Genomic DNA, 24,903 nt, shown 5'->3' with positions numbered 1-24,903 from the left:
AGGTTTACAGTCGGGGGTCAGGTTGGCGAACAGCGGTGGGGGAGGGATCTTGAGAGTGGAGAGGCTGCAAGTGTCGGTAGCGCAGCTGTTGGCCTGGTTCTGGATGGGATGTGTGTGTCCGTGTGTGTGTGTGGTCAGTAGCGGGGTATGTGAAGAAGTCCCACAAAACTGAGGATTCTTGACAGTGAGTGGTGGGAGGGGCCCGTCGTATACCATAGTCACACTTTCGAGATGGCTCTGGAAGTCCAGTCCCAATAGCACAGGTGCACACAGATTAGGCATGACCAGCAGTTCAAAGTCCCGATATTCTGTGCCTTGCACCACCAAAGTCGCTACACAACCCGCCCGGATGTCTGCGGACTGCGACCCAGAGGCCAAATGGAACCTCCGACTGACCGGCCGCGTAGCAAGTCCGCAGCGTTGCACTGTGTCCGGGTGAATAAAACTCCCAGTGCTGCCCGTGTCAAACAGGCATCCAGTCCAATGCCCCTCCACCTGGATGTCCATCATGGATCTTGCAAGCTGGTGTGGGGCGCTTTGGTCGAGAGTCACAGTGGCCAGAGTTGGATCGCCGTCGGGGTACCCGGTCAGCATCGGAGGGTCGGGGGCGGGGCATGCTGACGCCGACAAAGATGGCCGCTCACATCCGGGGTACCCGGTCAGCATCCGAGGATCGGGGGCGGGGCGTGCTGACGTCGACAAAGATGGCCGCCCACATCCCGGCATGCAAGATGGCGGCCCCCACGTTTCACCCGCAGCGCTGCACTCCGCTCGAGGTTGAGACTTACAGACCTTGGCGAAGTGGCCCCGCTTTCCGCAGCTGGAGCAGGTCGCTTCTCGCGCTGGACAGCGTTGTCGAGGATGTTTCTTTTGGCCACAGAAATAACAAAGCACGAGTTTCTTACGGGCCACAGCCGTGGTCTGGGTCGGGGAGCTCGTGGAATCGCGACTGGCGGCGGCGTTGGCGAATTCGCTCCCGGGAGCCGGCGGTGGCGGGGTCTGAGGCGTCCACGAAACCGGCGGGGAATCGCGCGACTGGACAGCGTCGGCGTTATGCAAAGCAGCTTCTAGAGCATTGGCCTTCTCTATCGCCGAGCTTAAGGTAAGATCCGAGTTCTCCAGCAGCCGCTGGCGCATGTACACTGACCTCAGTCCCGTCACAAAGGCGTCTCGCACCAGCAGCTCCGCATGCTGTTCTGCCGTGAGCGTCTTGCAGTCACAAGCTCGGACGAGTGTCTGTAGTGCTCGGAGAAACTCAGCGCACGATTCGCCAGGCCGCTGTTGCCGGGTAGCTAAGCGATGTCTTGCGTAGACGGTGTTCACCGGCCGCAGGTACTGTCGTTTGAGGGCATCCAGTGCCCCTTCGTAGGTCGGCAGGTCCCGGATAAAGGAGTAAACTTTGGAGGAGACCCTCGAGAGTAGGATTCTGTGCATAACGGCGGGTTCAGTCGCACGAAGCTCCGCCAAGTACGATTGGAAGCATGCAAGCCAGTGTTCAAAAGCGAGAGCCGCGTCAGGGTCTTGAGGGTCCAAATCCAACCGGTCCGGACGCAAAATGGGTTCCATGTTTTAAAACTTCCAGTCAATAAAATTGATGCACCATCAATAACTCACACTGAGACGTAGGCGAGATATCGGCTTTTATTGACTGGAAGAAGGAACCAGGAGTGAGTGTCTATCATACAAGGTCCTGGAGACTGAGGCCGATCTTCAGGCCGCAGGTCTCCTTTATACAGGGGCCTGTGGGAGGAGCCACAGGAGCAGTCAGCAGGGGCGTGTCCCGACAGGCACATAGTTCACCACACTTTTTAAGTTCCCTTTCTGCACTACTTAATTAATGTAACTATTACACATAAATATATATTCACTGTAATTCATGTTTTTTTCTATATTTATCATGTCTTGCATTATACTGCTGCCGCAAAGTTAATAAATTTCACAACATATGCCGATGATATTAAACCTGATTCTAATTCTACATATGCTCTACATAACTGTGCACCCCACTAAAGTAAAATTAAAGCTAAAGTAGACACGCATTATCACCCAGCTTCATAAATTTTTTTTCTTTCAGTTAGTATTATGCTCTGGAGGTACAAAACATACAGTCGTGATGAGGAAGGTTTAACCAAACAAATACCTCTGTGCTGAAGCGTAGAGTCACTTCAGTTAAGAAAACAGTACAGAGAGAAGTTTAAGTTAAAAAAAAAAATCACAGCTTATGTTCTTCAAAGGGGAAGAGATGGTCAATACAAACATAAAGGTAGAATACTGATGAAATTCACAGGTTCATAAACAGAGTATGAGATGATAATAATCATAAATAAAAAACAGAAGTGGGTAAAATACATTGGAAAGCTAGATGCATTTGATTACAGAAGAGGTAACTGAATATTGTGTACTGAGCAAATCGAGCAGTATTTTGAAGCAAATGAAATAGCCAGTGAAAAGCAAGTGCAGAATTTGCTGAGTGCAGTGGACGGAAAACCATACAAATAGATTAGAAGGTTGACAGCTCCAACCAAATCAACTGAAATGAGCTTTGCTGCTATCTTGAAAGTAATGCAGGAATATTTAGAACTGAAATCTTTGTTGATTTCAGTATGTTTAAGGTTTCGTAAGTGGAATCCAAAGGAAGGGGAGTCCATTTCAGTGTACATGACCGAATTGAAGAAATTGTCTGAGAATTATCAGTTCAGTAATGGGTTTAATGATGCACTGCCAGATTGTTTAGTTTGTGGAAGCTTGCAAGAAAACATTCAAAATGGCTCCTAACTGAAGCATAACTCCGATTTAGAAAAGCAGCTGAAATCATTGTATCAATGGAAATGGCAGACAGAGACACAGTCAGGAATGAAAGCGATTGTAAACAGAATTGCAACGTCTGAACAGAAACTGCCTAGCCGAACAAATTGTGTTACAGTTGTGGCAGGGGTTCACATACACCAGCGCAATGAAGGTTTAAACGTGAAACCTGCAGAAAGTGAAACAAAATAGGACACATACAAAAAGCATGTCAGGCAGACAAAAATACATGGACTGCGAAGGGAAGAGAAAGTGATAAGGAGTCAAGTTGTAGTTTCAAAAATGCACTAACCTGTATGCTGTTGATGAAACATCTGATACTGATGAGAGTGATTCTGGACTGAATAGCCTTGAGATTTATAATATGAAAACTAACAATAGACAAGCAATAAGGCTTACACCAGTGGTGTACGGCATATTAACTAAAATTGAGTCAGATCCTGGTTTGGCTGTTTCAGTCATTGCACAAAATGAGTTTGAATGGCATTTCTAAGATATTGAACTGAAGCATCTCCAACCGAAAACTGATAGTGGAAAAAAGATAACTCCTGCGGAAGTGACATTTGTAACAATGGAACACAACCGCTGAAAAGCCATAATATGCTTGTATGTAGTAAAAACAGGAAGGCCAGCATTGTGAGGATGTGATTGGGTGAGGCAATTACAATTTGCTCGGAAATCCATCCACAATTTGCATGTCACATCCGCTGCAATAGAGTCAATTGGAAGTGAATTAAGAAAATTACTGGATGATACTACAGCAGTGTTCAAGTATGGCATTGGAAAACTCAAATGTATTATGGGTAAAATAGAGTTAAATCAAAATGTTACACCCAAATTTTACAAAGTCCGTCTGGTTCCTTATGCCATCTGTTATAAAGTAGCTAGTGGAATTCATTCCAACATTGAATGGGGCCCATGAGCAATGTTGGGGCCCATGAGTAATGTTGGGGCCCCAGCAGCAAAAAAATGGGTTTGTCAGGATCAGTAGTGATTTTAAAGTCACCATGAACTGAATACTAAGAGTAGATCAATACCCTCTGCCCAGCATAGAGGATAGGTTTGCAAATCTTTCTGGAGGGACATTTTAGAAAAGTGGACTTAGCTGAGGCCGACCCCCTGATGGAGGTGGAAGAAGACTCCAAAATGTTTTTCAATTCAACACTCAGAAGGGGGGGGGGGTTTAATCGCTATAATAGGCTTATTTTTTGAAGTAGATTCTGCACCTGCACTCACTCTGACAGAAAGCTATGGACCAGGTGCTGCAAGGTTGCCCAGACACTCAGTGTTACATGGATGACATCATCGTAACTGGTGAGGATGACAAGGAACATCTCCAAAATCTCAAGACAGTGTTAGAAAGATTAAATTATGGGCCCACAATGTGACAAGTTACATACCCGTGGGTATCTTGTTCCTGTCACATGACCATGATGTAATTGAGGCTATGCTGGGCATGATGTAATGATCTTGTGATGATGGAGTGAAGTAATTTTCCTGCCAGTGAGAGATCATGTGATAGTTTTTTTTCCAACAGGGTATAAAAGGAGAACCCCTCCCTGTGATGCAGGGCAGTTCATGGTTGAATTCACCAGTGACTCCGTTCTGCTGCATATGCAATGTTATGACGCAGTTTTATTTTAAAGTGGAGTTTTACTTTCTGCCTTAAACCTCAAAGGTTTAAACCTCAAATACTGCCAGTTCAGTCCAGTCGGAGAGCGAAGATTTATCGAAGTTCGGGAAGCTGGAAGAATTGAGGAAAGTCAGAGTTGTTGGCTGTAAAGCAGTTTTGACCTTATTTAATCTTCTTACAAGGAATTAGTAATGTGTCCAAGATAGCTCCTGCATTTCTGAAATCAGAAAGAGCTGGATGCAGAGTTTTGCCAAGGAAAGGTCAGTGCCCTTAAGCCGTTTTATTTCCTCCATACGTAAATCCCTCGGCAAAGGATCAGCAGTATCGCCATGAAAGAGGACTTAATTACTTCAAGAGAAAGTCTCTCCTAACTGACTGTAAATCAATTTGGACTTTTTGCAATACTACTTTAAAGAACTGAGTTCACATTTCTCGCTTTAAGTACTGTTCGAGCTGCATAATCGCAGCCGACTTCCAGTTCAGTTAGTCGTTTGTTTACTTTTGGGTTTTTTTTCAGCAGTGTTTAATAGATGTTTTATTTGTTATAAAACAAACCTGTCTCAATTATATATTCATTGTTACTGGATTGTAACAAAATTCTTTAAACATAGAACTTGGTCATACTGACCAAGTGTGCTGAGAAAATTCAAGCAGTGGTGGAGCTCCAAGACTAAGGGTCTAGTTACAGTCTTTTTTAGGCTTGGTCAATTACTATAACAGTCAACTGCCAAACCTGAACACTGTGCTTCACCCCATCAACTCATTACTACATCAAGAAGAAATGGCAATGGACAAAGCAGTGTGAGGTGGCTGTCCGAAAGCCAGACACTGTTTTCTTACATTATGATCCACAATGTCCAGCGAAGCTCGCCTGTGATGCCCCACCTTATGGTGTTGGTGCAGTTATGTCACATGTTATGAGTGATGGAAGTGAATGTCCCACGGCATTTGCACAACATTCCCCTACCATTGCAGAGAAAATTACACACAGGCTGACAGAGAAGCCCTAACTTTGATTTGGGTTGTAAGATGTTTCTATCAGTAGTTGGATAGGAGAGAGATTACTCTCATTTACTGGTCGTCAACCACTAGTGTCCTTTTTCAATTCACACAAGAGTGTTCCACTAACAGCAGCAACACAACTGCAGAGATGGGCTCTGTTTCTTGGGAGAAACAATTAAAAGATTGAATTCAAGAGGACAGCTAATGGAAATGCTGATGGATTGTCCCAGTTTAACCTTTGGAAATGGAGATAGATGAAAAAATTATGAGAGAGGACACTCCATTGATGTATTCTCCCTGATGCAAATCGGAAGTCTCCCTATTATGGCAGAGACAATCCAAAGGGAAATCAGAACAGTCTCACAGTGTCTCAGGTCTGCATGGCCACCAAAAAGGCTGGAATATGCAGCAGAAATTCCAGTTCCCTTATTTTTATCAGTGCTGGTGTGAACTTGCCCTAGAAGGGGATTGCCTTATGTGGGGATTAAGAGGTGCTGTATCATTCAAGCTGATAGCTAAGGTGTTGGAGGAGTGACATGACAGTCATCCAGGCATGGTCAAAATGAAATCATTGGTGTGAAGCTTTGTCTAGTGGCCTGGAATAGATAAGCAGATCCAGCAGCTTGCTATGCACTGCTCTGGATGCCTACACATCAAGAAGATGCTAAGAACAGTGCCTTTCCATCCCTGGGAATGGCCTGCATTACCCTGGCAGAGGATTCATGTGGATTTTGCTGGACCGTTCATGGGCACAAATTTCATGATAATAGTGAATGCAGCTACAATGTGGCCAGAAGTGTTCCCAATAGCCTCCACTACAGCCTTGCACACTGTAGATGTGTTGGGAAGCCTCGTCAGAAGGACTGGTATTCCAGAGCACTTAGTCAGTGACAGTGGACCACAGCTCGTTGTGGAACAGTTTCAGTCATTTCTGAAAATGAATGGAATAAGACCTATTACATCTACACTGTACCACCCAGGTACAAATGGCTTGGTGGAAAAGTTTGTCCAGAGTCTAAAGAATGCACTGCAAGCAATATCAGCAGAACACACTTCATTGACACTGAATTGGAAACTTGATCGTTTCCTCCTTGCATATCACAATGCAGATCACTCCACAACCAAGAACTCACCAGCTATTCTGCTCTTGGGGTTGTCCCTTGTTCTCACGTTTGGATCTCCTGTAACCCAATCTCAGGAGGAATATGCTGGACAAACAGCTGAAAAAACTGAGAGCTCCTCATATAAGGAGGTTTGATGTTTCACTTCTAGATAAGCAGTTCTGGCAAGGAACCACAGAAGTGATCAAATATGGATACTGGAAAAAGTAAAGTCAGAACTGCCCGACACAGTGGTCATTGCGTCTGATGTCATCTGGGCTTGGAGATGACACATCAGCTGAGCAAAGCACAGTCAATTGTTAGAGAAGAAACGTGTCCCGAGTTATCATTTCTACTTCCTGCAGTCCCAGAGTCAGCTCCTACAACCACTACAGTGGAGGGTCCAGAACCTGTGATTGTTTAAGTCACAAGTCTCACCTACGAAGCAGAGTGTCCCCCCACCTTCCCCTTCTCAGGAAAGATGTTATCCCACAAGGGTAAGCAATCCTCCACAGTGATTAAACCTTTAGGTTTGAATGGAACAATTTAGAATTTACTGTGCGGTGGATGTTTATTAGTATTGTATTACACCATATACTGTATATACAGATATATGTACACTGCATAACTTGAAATGCATTCTACATTGAGTTGGAGTTTATAGCTAAGCAGGGAGGAGTATTGTGTATTTAATATTTCAGTGATATTTGAGTAATATTGTAAAGATATTGCATGATTAAGCATTCTTTGTTGGTTTAAATAATGTATTACGGGTTATATGTAAAAGTGCGTGAATAGCATACATCATTATGCCACTATGTTATAGGTGTGAGCCTCACTAAAGTAAAAACGAAACCAAAGTAGTCATTTATTATCTCCTGGCTCCATTTTTTTTCAATTAACATAGAAACATAGAGAATAGGTGCAGGAGGTGCATTCGGCCCTTCGAGCTTGCACCACCATTCAGTATGATCATGGCTGATCATCCAACTCAGAACCCTGTACCTGCTTTCTCTCCATACCCCTGATCCCTTTAGCCACAAGGGCCATATCTAACTTCCTCTTAAATATAGCTAATGAACCGGCCTCAACTGTTTCCTGTGGCAGAGAATTCCACAGATTCACCACTCTCTGTGTGAAGAAGTTTTTCCTCATCTCGGTCCTAAAAGGCTTCCCCTTTATCCTTAAACTGTGACCCCTCATTCTGGACTTCCCCAACATCGGAAACAATCTTCCTGCATCTTGCCTGTCCAACCCCTTTAGAATTTTATATGTTTCAATAAGATCTCCCCTCAATCATCTAAATTCCAGTGAGTATAAGCCTAGTCGATCCAGTCTTTCTTCATATGAAAGTCCTGCCATCCCAGGAATCAATCTGGTGAACCTTCTCTGTACTCCCTCTATGGCAAGAATGTCTTTCCTCAGATTAGGGGACCAAAACTGCACACAATATTCTAGTTGCGGTCTCACTAAGGTCTTGTACAATTGCAGTAGAACCTCCCTGCTCCTGTACTCAAATCCTTTTGCTATGAATGCTAACATACCATTTGCCTTTTTCACCGCCTGCTGTACCTGCTTATCCACTTTCAATGACTGGTGTACAATGACACCCAGGTCTCGTTGCACCTCCCCTTTTCCTAATCGGCCACCGTTCAGATAATAATCTGTTTTCCTGTTCTTGCCACCAAAGTGGATAACCTCACATTTATCTACATTAAATTGGATCTGCCATGAATTTGCCCACTCACCTAACCTATCCAAGTCACCCTGCATTCTCTAAGCATCCTCCTCACAGCTAACACCGCCACCCAGCTTCTTGTCATCCGCAAACTTGGAGATGCTGTATTTAATTCCCTTGTCTAAATCATTAACATATATTGTAAACAACTGGGGTCCCAGCACTGAGCGGTACCCCACTAGTCATTGCCTGCCATTCTGAAAAGGTCCCGTTTACTCCCACTCTTTGCTTCCTGTCTGCCAACCAATTCTCTATCCACATCAATACCATACCCCCAATACCGTGTGCTTTAAGTTTGCACACTAATCTCCTGTGTGGGACCTTGTCAAAAGCCTTTTGAAAATCTAAATATACCACATCCACTGGCTCTCCCCTATCCACTCTACTAGTTACATCTTCAAAAAATTCTATAAGATTCGTCAGACATGATTTTCCTTTCACAAATCCATGCTGACTTCGTCCGATGATTTCACCGCTTTCCAAATGTGCTGTTATCACATTTAGTTTAAAATTCCAATTAGTTTGATGTTTTAGAGTTACAAAACACAACAGGCCCTGTGCTAATTTCAGCCACAGAAAGAGAGCTGAAAGCTTCCAGGTTACTGAAGAAAATGTTGGAAGTTACAGTACATACGTTTGTGATAATTTGCCAAAATTCTCTGGACTCTGAGCAGGTCCTGGCAGATTGGAAAATATCAAATGTCAACCCACTGTTTGAAAACAGTCAGGTAAAGCCAGTTACATTAACGTATGTAGTCAGGAAAAAGTTTGAAGGTATCATTAAGGAAGATTTAGTGAGACATCTGCATTGGTGTCGATTCGATATGCTGACTCATCACTGTCTTTGAGTCAGTCAACAACAGCAGTGTCATCTGTAAACTTAAATATGGCATTGGATTTGGACTTAGCCACACAATCATAAGTATAAAGTGAGTAGAACAGGGGGCTAAGCACACAGTCTGTGATGCACCTGTGCTGATGGTGAGTGTTAAGTGTTATTTGGTTAAATATTCATCAGAACAGTAAGTTTCACAACCATCAAGCGATGTACTTTACCAACAAGAGAAAATCTGCAGATGCTGCAAATCCAAGCAACACACATATATACACCAATATACAGGAGGCCACATTTGTGGCATCGATTATAGTAGATGATCCCCAACAGACTCACAGGCAAGATGTCATCTCACCTGAAAGGACTGTTTGGGGTCCTGAATGGTAGTGAGAAGGTGTTGGGGCAGGTGTAGTGATTTTTCCACTTACAAGGATAAGTGCCAGGAGGCCTCCTGCACATTGGTGTGACCCAATGTAGATTGGGAGACAGCTTTGCCAAGTACTTACGCTCCATCCGCCAGAAAAACTGAGATCCCTCAGTAACCACCCACCTGTTTTAATTCCACTTCCCATTTCCATTCTGAAATATCAGTCCATGGTTTCCTCTACCGTTGCGATGAGGCCACACTCAGGCTCGAGGAACAACACCTGACATTCCATCTGGGTAACCTCCAGCCTGATGGCATGAACATCAATTTCTCAAACTTGCAGTATTGGTTCTCCCCTCCTCTCCCTAACCATTCTCTTTTCCCTCTCTCACCTTATCTCCTAACCTGCCCATTACCTTCCTGTGGTGCTCCTCTCCTTTCCCTTTCTTTCCTGGCCTTGTGTCCTCTCTTATCAGATTCCCCCTTTGCCAGCCCTTTATCTCTTTCATTAATTGACCCCAGCTCTTTACTGCAACCCATTTCACCAATCACCTACTACCTTGTAATTCTTCCTCTGCCTTGCCTCTCTGACTGGTCATCTTTTTTTCTCCAGTTCTGATGAAGTGTCTCGGCCTGAAGTGTCAACTGTTTACATTTTCCATATATTTTCCCTGGCCCACTGTGTTTCTCCAGCATTTTGTGAGTGATGCACTTTATATATTAATCCTCACTTACAGATTCAGCTAGTTCCATCACGGGCAAAACTTTCCCCACCATCAATGACATCTTCAACAGACAATGCCTCAGAAAGGCAGTATCCATCATTAAGGACCTTCGCCATCCAGGACTCGCCCCATTCCTATTACTATCATCAGGGAGGAAGTACAAAAGCCTGAAGACCTACACTCAACAATTTCAGAACAACAATTTTCCATATGTGATCAGATTTCCCATGATCCCACGAATACTACCCCATTCTTCCTTTTTTTGCACTATTTATTTTTCGTTTATGTATGTAATTCATAGGTTTTTATGCCTTCACATTGTTCTTCTGCTAATAAACAACAAATTTCAGGTCAAACATTAGTAATAGTAAATCTGAATCTGATTCTAATAGTCATGTTGTTGTTAGGGCTTTACTCTTTGGAGAGAAGGAGGATGAGAGGAGACATGATAGGGGTATGCAAGATAGTAAGAGGAATAGTTAGAGTGGACAGCCAGCGCCTCTTCTCCAGGGCACCACTGCTCTAATGGCTTTAAAGTAAGGGGTGGGAAGTTCAAAGGGGATATTAGAGTAAAGTTTTTTACTCAGAGAGTGGTTGGTGCATGGAATGCACTGCCTGAGTCAGTGGTGGAGGCAGATACACTAATGAAATTTAAGAGACTACTAGACAGGTATATGGAGGAATTTAAGGTGGGGGGTTATATGGGTGGCAGGGTTTAAGGGTTGGTGCAACATTGTGGGCCGAAGGGCCTGTAATGTGCTGTACTATTCTATGTTCTATATTATCAGAAATAGAAGATATCCACTCCAATATCATGCCTAAATGTTTTAAGTATATACATATAATAATGCAGTGGATTACTTGTGTCATTTTGTAAATGTGCTTCCAGCAAGAACTTGCACCCAGTGATAGGAAAGTTGGGGCAGTTCACACAATTAATTATCTATACTTGGAAAGCAATGTACCAAGACCAACGCAGCTGACTCACTGCCAAACTAGTTGTCCAGTAGACCTTTCAACCACAAAATCCCTTAATAATTCACACTAATCTCTATGCCTGATTTCTTCAGCCTGCTGCCACTGCTGTGATCACTATCTTGTGAAATGTACCTTAGTTTATCAGATTGCCATGCCATCTCTGAACTAGACATGCTTGACTCTATCAATGATTTTTGGAGTATTAATTGGTCTGCAGGAAAAGCAAGTTTGAAGAGGCTTCTTATGTTGCCACTTAGGTTTGGACTGGGGTAATTTTAACCATTGGTGGTCTTGTTTTGCTATATATGTTTTTATTCATTTGGATTCATCAAGACAGTCATGAAATTTGAATGAGGAATAAAGTATTACTTGCTTCTGAATATTCTAGGTGATATTATATATCAATGTCTAGAAAACCTCTATACCCTCATTAATCAGTATGAAATTTAGCATTCTATCTCATGTACACTGATGATGTGGCTTCATCCAACCATTCCAGGAACCAAATAACGCAGGTCCAGGCATCCTTTGTTTATCAAATCAATCCAGACAAGATTATTATTCCAGCTGAAAGGTACAAAATCACCTCTACTTTCTTACAAGAACTGGCATGTCATTAAGAACTTTGACAAACTTCTATAGATGCAAAGTGCTGAGTATCCTAACTGGCTGCATCATAGTCTGATGGAAATATCAATGGTAGGAATGGAAATGGCTGGAGAAAGTGGTGGATACAGCCCAGTCCATCACAGGAAAAGCCCACCCCACCATTAAATGCATCTATATGGAAAAGTGCCGCAAGAAAGTAGAATCTAGCATTGAAGGCCTCCATCGTACCCTCCTTTCATGACTACCAGCCAGTAGGAGAAGCAGAAGCCTTAGGTCCCACGCCACCAGCTTCAGGAACAGTAATTACCCTCCAACCATTGTGCCCCTGAATGGTATGGATAACACCTCATTTTATACCTGGGCCATCTTCAATCAGTGGCATGAAAATCAAGTTCTCAAGCTTCCGGTAACTGATCATACTCTGTCTCTTTTTCTCTCTTTTTTCTATTTCCTCTCATTTTGACCCTGCTCACCCTTTGCCTTTCACTTCTGCCATCCTCTCCATCTGCTCATCACCCATACACTCCTCCCAGTGATCCCGTACCCCACCCCCCTCTCGTTATTCCATGCTCCACCTTTGCCTTCTGTCAGATTCCATCATTTCAGTCCTTTGTCATTTCTGCCTAACATTTCTCAGCTTCTGATTTTATTCCCGCTCTCATCAAACTATCATTTTCAAACTTCTGGTAATTGCCCCCCTCACTTCCACTTCACCATTCCTCATTCCCATTTCCCTCTCTCACCTTATCTCCTTACCTGCCTATCATCTCCCTCTGGTGCTCTTCCCCATTCCCTTCCTTCTTTTCTTTTATACTCTCCTATCAGATTCCCTCTTCTACAGCCTTTTATCTCTTTCACCAATTGACTTTCCAGCTCTTTACTTCACCCCTCCCCCTCTCCTGGTCTCACCTATCACACCTCCTATCTTGTATTTCTTTCTCTCCTTCCCCCACCTTCTTCCTCTGATTTTTCCACTTTCCTTTCCAGTCCTGATGAAGGGTCTCAGCCTGAAAAGTTAACTTTTTACTCCTTTCCATAGATGCAGCCTGGCCTACTGTGTTCCTCTCCCATTATGAGTGTGCATTGCTAACTATCACCTCCCTCACTTGGATCCACCTATCATCCACCAGTTCTTGATCTACCCCTTCCATCCATCTCCTTATACTGGCTATCTCCCTCTTTCTTTCCAGTCCAGATGAAGGATCTTGATGGGAAATGTCAACAGTCTATTCTCTCCGTAAATGCTGCCTGACCTGTTGAATTCATCATTTGTGCATTGTTGCATGAAAATTTTAATACACATGAAGCACTGCTCAATTGCAATCACTATAAATAAGCAACCACAAGGGTGATGGGTGGACAACAGATTGTACAGGTTTGCGCAGGAAGACCAGAGAACTGTATGCCCTCACATTTACAGAGGGAGACTGGCCAGAAGCGCAATGGCAACATTTAATCTGGAGGTACCCAATGTCATAGATAAGGGTTTTAGGAGCTGATGAATATCAGTGGGATGGTGATGGGTATTGTTATTTTGCTCAGAGAATGGGGACATTGTGGGCTGTAGTGTCCATGCCTGATTTTCCTTGACCTTCTATAGAGTTGAAAGTATCCAAACTGGTTGCATCATGAATGGTACAGCAATTCACATGTGCCGGAATATAAGAACTCCAGAGTAGCGGACTCAGCCCAGTTCATCATGGGCACATCCACCCAAACCATTTAAAACAGGTGCTTTGTTAGGATGCAACATTCATCATCAAGGACTTCATTCACTGAACTACGCCATTTTGTCGCAGGTTAGGAAGTTCAGGAACCTTAAATTGCATACCATCAAATTTAAAAGCAGTTTCTTCCCTTAGAAAATTGTGTTTTTCAACCAACCAGTATAATCCTAATCACTTACAGTTTAGTAACCCTATAACTACTGTGATATTTTGCACTGAACTGGATTTTGCATTGTTTTTTTTCATTCTAATTGTGTCCTTCCTTGCAAAACTTGTAGAAAAAAGGAAGTATTTGACCAAGGTACAACAGGATTATTTAAGAAACACTTGGATAGGTACATGGAGGGTCAGGGCTTAGAGGGATATGGGCTGAATGCCAGAAATTTGGACCACAGAAACATAGAAACATAGAAAATAGGTGCAGGAGTAGGCCATTCAGCCCTTCGAGCCTGCACCGCCATTCAGTATGATCATGGCTGATCATCCAACTCAGAACCCTGTACCTGCTTTCTCTCCATACCCCCGATCCCTTTAGCCACAAGGGCCATATCTAACTCCCTCTTAAATATAGCCAATGAACCGGCCTCAACTGTTTCCTGTGGCAGAGAATTCCACAGATTCACCACTCTCTGTGTGAAGAAGTTTTTCCTCATCTCGGTCCTAAAAGGCTTCCCTTTATCCTTAAGCTGTTGACCCATTGTTCTGGACTTCCCCAACATTGGGAAAAAATCTTCCTGCATCTAGTCTGTCCAATCCTGTTAGAATTTTATACGTTTCAATAAGATCCCCCCTCAATCTTCTAAATTTCAGCGAGCATAAGCCTAGTTGATCCAGTCTTTCTTCAAATGAAAGTCCTGCCATCCCAGGAATCAATCTGGTGAACCTTCTTTGTACTCCCTCTATGGCAAGAATGTCTTTCCTCGCATCTGACTGGACGTTGTGGTGGACCTAAGTGTTTGTATCCATGGGCTATATTTCTCTATAACTCTAATTGTGCATAACTTCTGCTTAATTTTATTTATTTCCTGTGATGCTGCCAAGCAAGTTTTTCATTACCTGCATGTATTGTAGATATGCACATATCAATAAACTTAACTTTGACTTTTAGGTCACCCCAATATTAATGAATCAGGAGTCATAACATGGCCAAATTAAGTATAGATGAGAGACCTTCTTTCCTGTATGTTGTTAATCAACCAGATGAAATTTTGCAAATATCATTTTGTTTCATTAGTACTTTTAGTGTTTTGCTTTTATCATTCCAAATGCCTGTGATGATGAGATTTGAATTTACACTTTTGGGTTACTAATCTAGTCCTCTGATTATTGGTCCAATAACTTACGCACTGCATTATCATATCACTAATGCTAGTGACCAGAGGTGAATGGCTGATGTTCTAACCCAACTTGTTATGCTGACTTACTGCAAGGTTTGCTTCTTTCTCTGTCACTGAAACTCATAATAGAAAAATGTACAGCTGCTGGAGTGCAGAACTAACCCAGGACACAAACCTTGAAGGCAAGTTCTCCAATCAGCCCATTCCAGTTTCCGTCAGGTTGCTGGCTGCCAAACTTGTGATCAGGAGCCACGTAGATTTCATACTTGAAACCCAGGTAACTTGACAAGGCATCCAAGACGTCGATAGAGAATCCATAATATTTCTTTGTTCTCCCAAGTATGTTTTCAGATACCATAACAAAAGGTTCTTCCTGCAAAACGAAAGACATTACAGGACTGAGTCAAAACTCTCATTCAGGTACTGTACATGAAGGATTGTTAGTAACCTTTCAGCTATGGGAAATTAGTGGATTAAGTGTTCATACATTGCTGTAATACATCACCCATCTATTTGGAGGATTTAATTTGTAATATACAGTACATCTTACCAAAGCATAAGAGCAGGAGTTGGCCATGTAGCCAGTCGGGCCTGCTCTGCCATTCAATAAGATCATGTCTGAACTGGCCATGGACTCATCTCCACCAACCTGCCTTTTCCCTATAAGCCTTAATTCCACTACAATGCAAAAACCTATCCAACCTGTCTTAGATTTATTTACTGAGGTCGCCTCCACTGCTTCATTGGGCAATTAGAGCATTACAGTGATGAAGTCATTTGCTCCACCCTCCCTATTCAACGTCTTGCTCTAACCCAGCTTTACCAACCACATGAGTTGGTGATGTATTGAGAATACAGAGTCAGTGAATTTACACAAACTGGTGTTTTAAATGTTCAAGTAATCAGCTGCAAGAGAACTCGAAATAAACAAATAGTGACACGATTGTTATCAGTGTGTGAATTCAGTGATGTAGTTTCCCTGATGGTAAGTCCAGAGCCAGTGAAAGAAAAGGATCAAAAGTGGGATAGAAAGATTCCTAACAAGGAAAAACCTCATCACTCTACAAAAAAACCTGCAATTTCCATTTCTAATTGTCATTTGTAATGCAAACCGTTCTTGTAAATGTTTTATGTTGCAACTAAATGCGGTATCTGAAGATAGGGCATCTGTAGGTTTTATCATTGCCGGATGAGAGTAATCAACATGTTTACCAAAAGTTAATGTAGACGTTGGAGAAGCAAGCTGCATTCCAAAGAGAATGTATGTGGTTTAGTGATGTTATAACAAAAAGCAAGACTCACATTTTGCAGCTTCAGAACATCTCAAAGTGCTCTACAACTAATGTACTATCTCTTAAGTGCTGGTTAATTCTGTACTAATAGAACATAACATTAAAAAAATTAATTTAGTCATGACAAATGGAAGTCTTACTGCACCAACACTTTCAATGATGGACTGGGAATCATGACGGACTGGAGATTTCTGTGGTAGGACGTTTTAATGGATCACTCTGTCTCTTGATGGATGGGAGTCTGATTTCACCCATATGTTCTATTGTAGACAGTACTCTGAATGCAATCATACTTATATATAGGAACAATATTTGAATAGATAATAGCTCAAAATCCTGCACAATTTTAATGATGGACAGGGAATATATATTAAAATAATGTGACTCATTATAAAGTCTTGGCATGCATTACTCAAATGCAAAATACTCCTCTCAACAGCAGCAATAATAACTTAAATTTATATGCTATCTTTCATAAGGAAACAGTGTGGTAAAGTGCTCCACAAACATTTCATGAGAGAAGATCTAGGATCAAGCCATAAAGGGGGCTTAAATTTCTAGTCTGGAGGATTTTATGAAGCAACTTGAGAGAAAAGAAAGTGCAGGAAAGGTTTAGGGAAAGAAATCAGCTCTTTCAACTACCAAACATAGGTCAGCATAAATATCAAATAAATGTTATCTGGAAATTACCAGTGTCAATTCCAAAACACAGCTAGAAGAGCTGATGGGAGAAAAGTGCATTACATTTTGCTGAAGAAGATTATGCTACTAAGTGAAATTATGTATTTAGTATATTGATGCTGAATACAATGACATTTCTCTACTTAAGATGTATCATGCTGATATTTTGTTATTGATCCAGGAATAAGGAGCTAATAACAAAATAGGGCAACACAGCAGTTGAAGAAGACTTGCACCAGAGCAAGATTGGTTAATAACCTTTCAGAATATGGAAAGAAGGGAGTTGTTTCATGGGGTGATTAAATGATTTGATTCAGAGAGGCTAGTTATTGTATATGCAGAGTGTACAGCTTGGGAGACAAAACAGACCATAGATGCTAGAACCTGAAGCAACACACAAGATGCTGGAGGAACCTAATGGGTCAGGAACTATCTGTGGAGGGAAAATTTTGGTGAAAGCCCTTCTTCGATATGGAAAGATAGAGAGAAAGATCAAATTCCTTTCTCTCCAGCCCTTTGGCTTCACCTATCACCTTCTAGTTCTCTTCCTTCCCCTTTTCAGTCCTGAAGAAGGAAATGAAGGAACGTACATTTCCATAGATGCTGCCTGACCTGCTGAGTTCCTCCAGCATTCTGTGTGTGTTGCTGGAGAAATCAACATTCACGTTATTGGGTAATCTGGACTTTCTCTAGTTGGCAGTTAGCTTCTTCTTGGCAGTGGAGAAGGCATGTTGCTGTGGGAATGAGGGATTTAAAATGGCGAGCAACCAGGAGAATCAGATGTCCACAGTGTATGGAGCAGCAAAGAAAATGTCCAGTTTGCATCTGCTCTTAGCGGTATCAAAAAGGCCACTTCAGGAGCACTGGGTCCAATAAATAAAGCTGGGAATATGCTTATGAATGACTGCCTCACCTGAAAGGGATGTTTAGGGCCTTGGGGGATTGTGGTGAAGGATGAGGTGTAGGCACTGGTGTTATATCTTTTATAGGGCAGAGATTTCCTGGGGAAGGAGGGGAATAGGTGCGGAGGGTTGACCAAGTCAAAGAGAGCGATCCCTGCAGAAAGCAGAAAAGGGGGGAGAGAGAAAGATATAGTTGGTGGTTGGATCATATTGTAGCTAGTGGAGTTTGCAATAAATGATGAGCTGGATGCATAGGCTGGTGGGATGGTAGGTAAGGACTACAGTGAGAAATAACCATGCAAAAAGTTGTAAATCTTTGGAATTCTCTACCAAAGGATCACTGTATCAATTATCCTCATTGTTTATTGTATTTCTCTCTGTGGTTGTCTGTAGATTTTAGAGTATATTGTATAAAATTTAGCTAAGACCACACTTGGAGTGTTGTACACATTTCTACTCTTCCCATTACAGGAAGGATGTGGAAACTTTGGAAAGGGTCCAGAAGAGGCTAATCAAGATGCTTCTTTAGTTTAAGGGTATTATCTAACAGAAGAGTTTGGACAAATTACGGCTGTTTTCACTAGGATGTAAGAGACTGACATTCAGGGGAGAACTGACAGAAGGCTGTAAAATTATGAGAGTCACAGACAGTCAGAATCCTTTTCTTCCCCAGGGTGAAAATATCAGGTACTAGAGAACATGCATTTAAGGCAAGAGGGTGTAACTTTAAAGGAGATGTGAAGGACAAGTCTTTTTATACAACATGGTGGGTCCCTGTAATGGGCTGCCAGGGGTGGTGGTAGAAGTAGATATGATGGTGGTGTTTCAGAGACTTTTAGTACATGAATATGCAGTGATGCAGAGAATGAATGGAATAATAGTAAACCTGATTCTGACTTTGATATGAATCATGTACAAGCGTTAGAGATTTAGTTTAATTTGGCATTGTGTTCAGCACAGATACTGTGCCTCGCAGGGCCTTTTTTGTGCTGTGCTGTTCTGACTTCAAGATGCTAAATTTTTACCAGTGCAGAGCCTGATTATGGATACTTCTTGAAACCTTCCACGCATTGGATCCACTGTACTCAAAAGTACGGGGAGCAGTCCAAGCCAAGTTCGGTTTACACTGTGATGCAATTCAGTAATGGCTCTGTGCACAGTTTCTGGGACTGCCTTTCTTTACTGGCTTATCACTCAGACAGAGTCAAAAACTTCACAATCAAATGTTCATCCGTCTGTACAACATTGGACATACACTTCAACTTTTAAGATTTAGTCACAAAAATCTGTGCTGCACTTCAGTGCAAAGTGAGCACTGATCTGTTGTCGATGTTGTTTCTCACTTAAGATACTAAACTGAGACCTTGAAAATAAAATGTCCTCTTTTTTGAAGAACAGGAAAGTAACCAACTTTTCCTATCCAACATATAAATATCAATCTCCATTGCCATTGAATGAATTAATGTTCTATTCCTATATTGAAGTTTGTGGGGGGGTTTCCTATGTTATGATGGAAGCCACATACTAGAGTAGTTAATTGCCACCAAGACTCCAAGAGAATCATGGCATTAAAGAAAGCAGCTCTTGATGTGCATCTTGACTTATAAACCGTTAGGTCCAACATCAAAACTTCACAATCACATGAATTAGAAGGAAACTATTCCAAGCAAGATTAACATGGTTTTGTTAATGGTTTTCTAAAAACAGAAGAAAATTGCAGAACTAAGAGATATTTGGTTGAAATAGGTGGCAAAATTCAAAAGCAAGTATTGTTCAATGCCAAATGCTGTAGGGATATTAGGGAAACCACTCAAATCCAGCTGCTAGTCCAGTTTCATAGTTCTTTTAATATTTAAGTTGATGTTATTTTCATTTTTGTTTCAAAATAAAGAATGGTGTGTCCTTAAGCATAAAAACAATGTTGGTTCTGAAGGCATGTCTTATTTGTGGTTTGACTGGACAAGGATGCTATTTGATGTGTTTGCTTTGCAGCAATGCAACAATACTATGAACTATCTGGAAAACTTAGGCTACACCAATATGAGAAAAGATTCAGCAAATAAATACTTCAAATGCATGGCTTGCATAATAAACCATTACCTCTTTGGACAGCTGTGTCTAAATGCACTTGTGAAGACACTACAATGACAAATTAAGACTCGTTTACAGAAGTTTAATTTTGCTGACAACCTAGATGATTAATGTACCAACTTCCCTGATAGCTCTTGAGTGATGAAACTTTAATTCTGGAGCATCTGAAATGACCTCATCAACAAAGTCATAAGCAAAATTACCAAATCCACAGCTAGTAATCCATTTGCATATCCTGAAGGAAATTAAATGCAGAGAAGGAAAAACATGTCCTTACTGGTAGTGTTACAACACGTAGCATCACACCCCGCATGTTGTTTTCCAGCTTTTTGTCTGTCAGCGATCCATTCAACCCAGAATCAGGGGTCCATGTGCCAAGCTATGAAGAGGAAAAGCAAATCATTGTGGGAGTATTCAAAAAGGAAAATGGACATGATAACCATTTTTAACACTTCCGCGTAACCTTCCCATAGCTCAGGCGTTCAGATCCATGAAGAAATGAGTTTGAAGTTTGATTTGAATGTGGCTGCTAACTAGAGGCTTAGGCTAATGGTCAAGTGACACAAGTTCAGCCCCGCAGTGGGCAGGAACAAACTTAGTTAATGGAATATATCTGGGAAGATAAAATCTGTATCAGTTGTGATGATCATGGAATTATTGGATCAATCTAACTGATTATCTGGTTTCTCTGGGGAAAACATATGTCAAACTTCTATTGAATTGCTTTTTAAAGTGACCACACATCATATAAAATTGTCATAAGTAGTTCAAGAAGACAATTCATTATAAATTTTCTCAAAGATAGTAAGAGCTTGTCAATATCCTACAGTGGATCTGTATGTAGGGAACGATGATGAGGTTGGGAGACATTAATCTAATTGCTTATTTCTCCCACACAAAGTACACTTAATTCATGTAACAAATAACCTGCTGGATGAACTTAATGGCTCAAGCAGAATCTATAGGGGTAGGGGAAGCAAATGTGTTCACCTTTGGTCCTGATGTTGGGCGTCAAACTTAAATAGTACAATTCCAAATGTTACAATTGATTTTGACTTGAATTGTTGAAAATCCCTTCCTGTCCACTGATGTTGTTTGACCTGTTGAGTTCCTCCAGCAGATTTTTTGTTGCTCCAGATTTTAGATCTGCAGTCTCTTGGGTTTATACTTATCTCATGCTACTTCCTAAATTTCACATACCTTAAGCATGAATATTCTTCTTTTATTTTAGATTATCAATATTTGAATTAAGCATCCTACCAATCTCTGTAAGAATACTATTTCACAGAGTGATAATCCAACAATTTTTCAATATTCACCTCCCCTTAGTCAATATCGACTCTAGTACTTGCTGAATGTTTGCTTGTTTTAGATTATGGGCTCATGAGGAACAGGATTCATACTCCATTTATACTATATGGAGTATTAGATGGAGTATTGTGAGCAGTTTTTGGCCCCTTTTCTAACAAAAGATGTGCTGGCATTGGAGAGGGTCCAGAGGAGGTTCACAAGGATGATCCAGGGAATGAAAGGGTGAACACACGAGGGGCATTTGATAGCTCCGGGTTTGTACTTGCTGGAGTTGAGAAGAATGACGGGGTATCATATTGCAACCTATTGAATATTGAATAATCTGGATAAAGTGGATGTGGAGAGGTTGATTCCTACAGTGGGGGAGTCTAGGACCAGAGGGCACAGCCTCAGAATTGAGGGACATCCATTCAGAACAGAGATGAGGAAACATTTCTTTAATAAGAGGGTGGTGAGTCTGTAGAATTCATTGTCAGTGTTTTCTGGTGCAGAGACTGACATGCTTCTAACAGTACATTACCATTTCTAGGCCTCTGTGTCTTCTCCATGGGATTGGAATGCTTGCAGATCAAGCCAAGTAACTTAGTCCATCGTTATGGGTTGCACTCAGACCTTTTTGCAGTATGTACCGTTCAAACTTTGACTTCTACTTCATTACTTTGAAAAAGTTAGTCTAAGGAGCACTGAATTGGCTAGTTTTCTATTCTTTGCTCACTTAATTGATTTGTGTATGGTGGAGATGCCAGGCGAAAAGAAAGACATGAGTAGAATTGCAACCTAAACTGCACTTTCTCTGTAACAGCAAAACTACAATTTGCTTTCTGTTGTTGCTTTCCTTTTGCACTACCTCAATGCATTTATGCTTGAAATCATCTGTTTAATTAGCACACCGACAAAAGCCTTTCACTGTAACTCAGTACATGTGATTATAATAAAACAACTACCGATTACCATTTACCATGCTCAATTCAATATGTTAGATGTGAACTATCGTCATGTGTGTAATTCAAACTGATTGTACTTCAGTGAATCTGAACTTCAGAAACAGAGTTCAACACAAATACACCAGTGCTTGTATATTTTGCACCTATGTCAGAAGAAGAAATTCAGGATTTAATTGTTCTCCTTAGTGTGTTTTGTCTGATCAAAGAATGAGATTTCATTATCCTCAGTTAGAAGACCTTTTTGAATATTCTATGAGCATTAACTATCAAACTATAGAACATTTTGAGCTATGTGCTGCACTGGTATAAAGATTCTTAATTTTAAACAGCTTTTCTTAATATCACATTTCTACCACAACCACGGGGGAGTTTTTAAGCACCTTGTAATATTTGAATTGTTATTAAGTTTGAAATTGAACATGTATTCATTTCAAAATAGTACTATCGCCAGAAGTGTTTTAAGCTTTACGTTCATTTATAATTAATAACTTCTGGTCAGATTGTTTCTTGTCATTCTAGTTGTATGTGTGAACAATTTTCTGGTAATGGACAGTTTAATTTAATTTTGAAAACTAGCACAATTACACATCTGGGAAGAATAAAAATTCTTTCAGAGCAGAGCATATTTCATGATGCGAGCAGTGCTTCAGTGATAATACATATTTCTGATTTAGAAGGATATAGGTTCAAGACCTCCTCTTGAAACTTGGGAGATAATAGGGGCTGACTCTCTAACAAATAAGATGTGTTATCTGAAAGACATTAAACGCAGCCTAAATCTCAGTGGGACATAAACAGATCCCAAGGCACTATGTCATAGATGACCAGAGTAGACTGCTGTGTCATATTGAACCTACATTATTTAAATTATTTTTGGCAGGAAGTGGACAGGGTGTGCTAAAGAGCCTCTTTCTGTGACCACATGATTATGACTCTATGACTGTTACATCCTACATGACATTGCTTAACAATCAGAATGTCACATCTAACAGACAAATATTAATCTGACTGCAAGTTGCCACAGCAATATGTGTGTACATGATACATGAAGTAAGCAGTTGAAAACCTTCATATTATATAGTGCATTTAATGTAGTTCAGCATCTCAAGATATTCTTCAGAAGCACTGCCAGATAAAAATTTAACATGGAGCAAGAAAAGAAGACAAGACCAATGACAAATAGGTTGCTTCTAAGGTGGACCTTCAAGGTGGAGAGAAAAATTGGGTGAGGGAGTTTGTGTTCTAGTAAGCCAAATGTTTGATTCCCATTTGTCATCTGATCTATCTCATTCATTCCTTCTATTGCAATCATTCTGCTTTTTTACTTAACCGATACCTAACATTTCTGGTTCCATACATAATTTCTGCTTGGCAATGTTTCTATGAAACACTTTGGAGACTTAGCTGAATTGAATTGAATTGAATTGTCTATATTATTTACATCTTTCATATACATGAGGAGTAAAAATCTTTATGCTTTCACTGTCTAAGTGTGCAATGTGCAATTTATAGTAATTTATAATAAATAGTATGTACAACAGGATAGTCAATATAACATAGAAATATAGTTATATCAGCGTGAGTTAAGCAGTCTGATGGTCTCATGGCCTGTTGGTCCTGGCTTTTATGCTGCGATATCGTTTCTGGGATGGTAGCCGCTGGAACAGTTTATGGTCCCCAATGATCCTTCAGGCACTTTTTACACACTTGTCTTTGTAAATGTCCTGAATAGTGGGAAGTTCACATCTACAAATGTGCTGGGCTGTCAGCACAACTCTCTGCAGAGTTCTGCGTTTGAAGGAAGTACAATTCCCATACCAGGCAGTGATGCAGCCAGTCAGGATGCTCTCAGTTCTGCCCCTATAGAAAGTTATGTTATGAGAGAAGTCAGATTACAGGGTTTTTCTGGGGAACTCTGCAATTATATTGACGGGGAGAGAGGTGTTACTGAAATTGGAAGATACATGGCAAGGAGGGGATTTGAACTCAAGGGTAGAACTTTTAAAAGCATATAAGAAGCATTTTGGAAAGGCAGTTGAGGTAGGATTTTCACAGTCAATAGAAGGACCCTGGGAAAAGTTGTAAAACAGAGAGTAATATAAGCACTTAGTAAGTGGGAACTGAAGTCTTGAAGATGCAGGATGGCTGTGGTGTGGTGTGTATGGGCTGAATCAAGGCGGTGGGGTCAGGGCTGGGCGGGAACGAACCAATGTTTGGCTATTCCTGGAGTGAACTTGGAGGCACTTTGATTCGGTCGAACAGAGGCAAGGTGAGTGGAGCCGATGCAGAGTCAAGGGGGTGCGGTCTGGAACTGGGCCTGGGAGTGAGGAAAGACCGGGGGTTTGATCAATTTAAGTGCCGAGCTAAATTGGAAGAGTTGAGTATGTGCTGAATTGAGGTGGAGGGGCACTGGCCCGCGAGTGTATTGAAGAGGCAGGGTCCAGATCTGAGAGTTTGATCTGGTTAATTTAAGCACCCTGGGCCTGATTGAAAAGGACATGGTGTCAGGACCAGAGGTGAGGCAGGGGTCAGTTCAAATCGCTACTCCACGAGGCTGACTCAACTCATTAATCTGCAAGGTTTACTCATCTCTGTACTGAACTGAGGCTGTGGCCTGCAAATTTCACAGTGTGAACTCACTTCTGTGAATTTCAGTTCTGAATGCCATTTGCTTACTTTTATTGTATGCACTTTTTTTTCTTCTTTCTTATTTTTCTCTCTGCAATGTTGGCTGTTAGATGATCTTCTGTTGTTTTACTAGGTTCTATTGGGTTTCTTTGGTCTGTAGCTGCCTGTAGGAAGACGAATCTCAAGGTTGTATGAAGT

The 24,903-nt window shown here is 41.5% G+C and overlaps 1 protein-coding gene across 1 annotated transcript in view; it reads right to left on the bottom strand.

Annotated features, from left to right (window-relative positions):
* Positions 1 to 24,903, bottom strand: part of grid2 (glutamate receptor, ionotropic, delta 2) — a 1,097,559-nt gene that overhangs the window by 216,823 nt on the left and 855,833 nt on the right. The window contains exons 9-10 of the mRNA XM_059963403.1: positions 20,100 to 20,201; positions 15,032 to 15,229 (exon numbers count right to left, since the gene is read on the bottom strand). Coding sequence (XP_059819386.1) covers positions 15,032 to 15,229; positions 20,100 to 20,201 — 300 coding nt within the window. The remainder of the gene's footprint in view (positions 1 to 15,031; positions 15,230 to 20,099; positions 20,202 to 24,903) is intronic.

Source organism: Hypanus sabinus, chromosome 3, assembly GCF_030144855.1.
Source record: "Hypanus sabinus isolate sHypSab1 chromosome 3, sHypSab1.hap1, whole genome shotgun sequence".
Lineage (NCBI taxonomy): Eukaryota > Metazoa > Chordata > Chondrichthyes > Myliobatiformes > Dasyatidae > Hypanus > Hypanus sabinus.
This window is presented reverse-complemented; position numbering and strand designations above follow the sequence as displayed.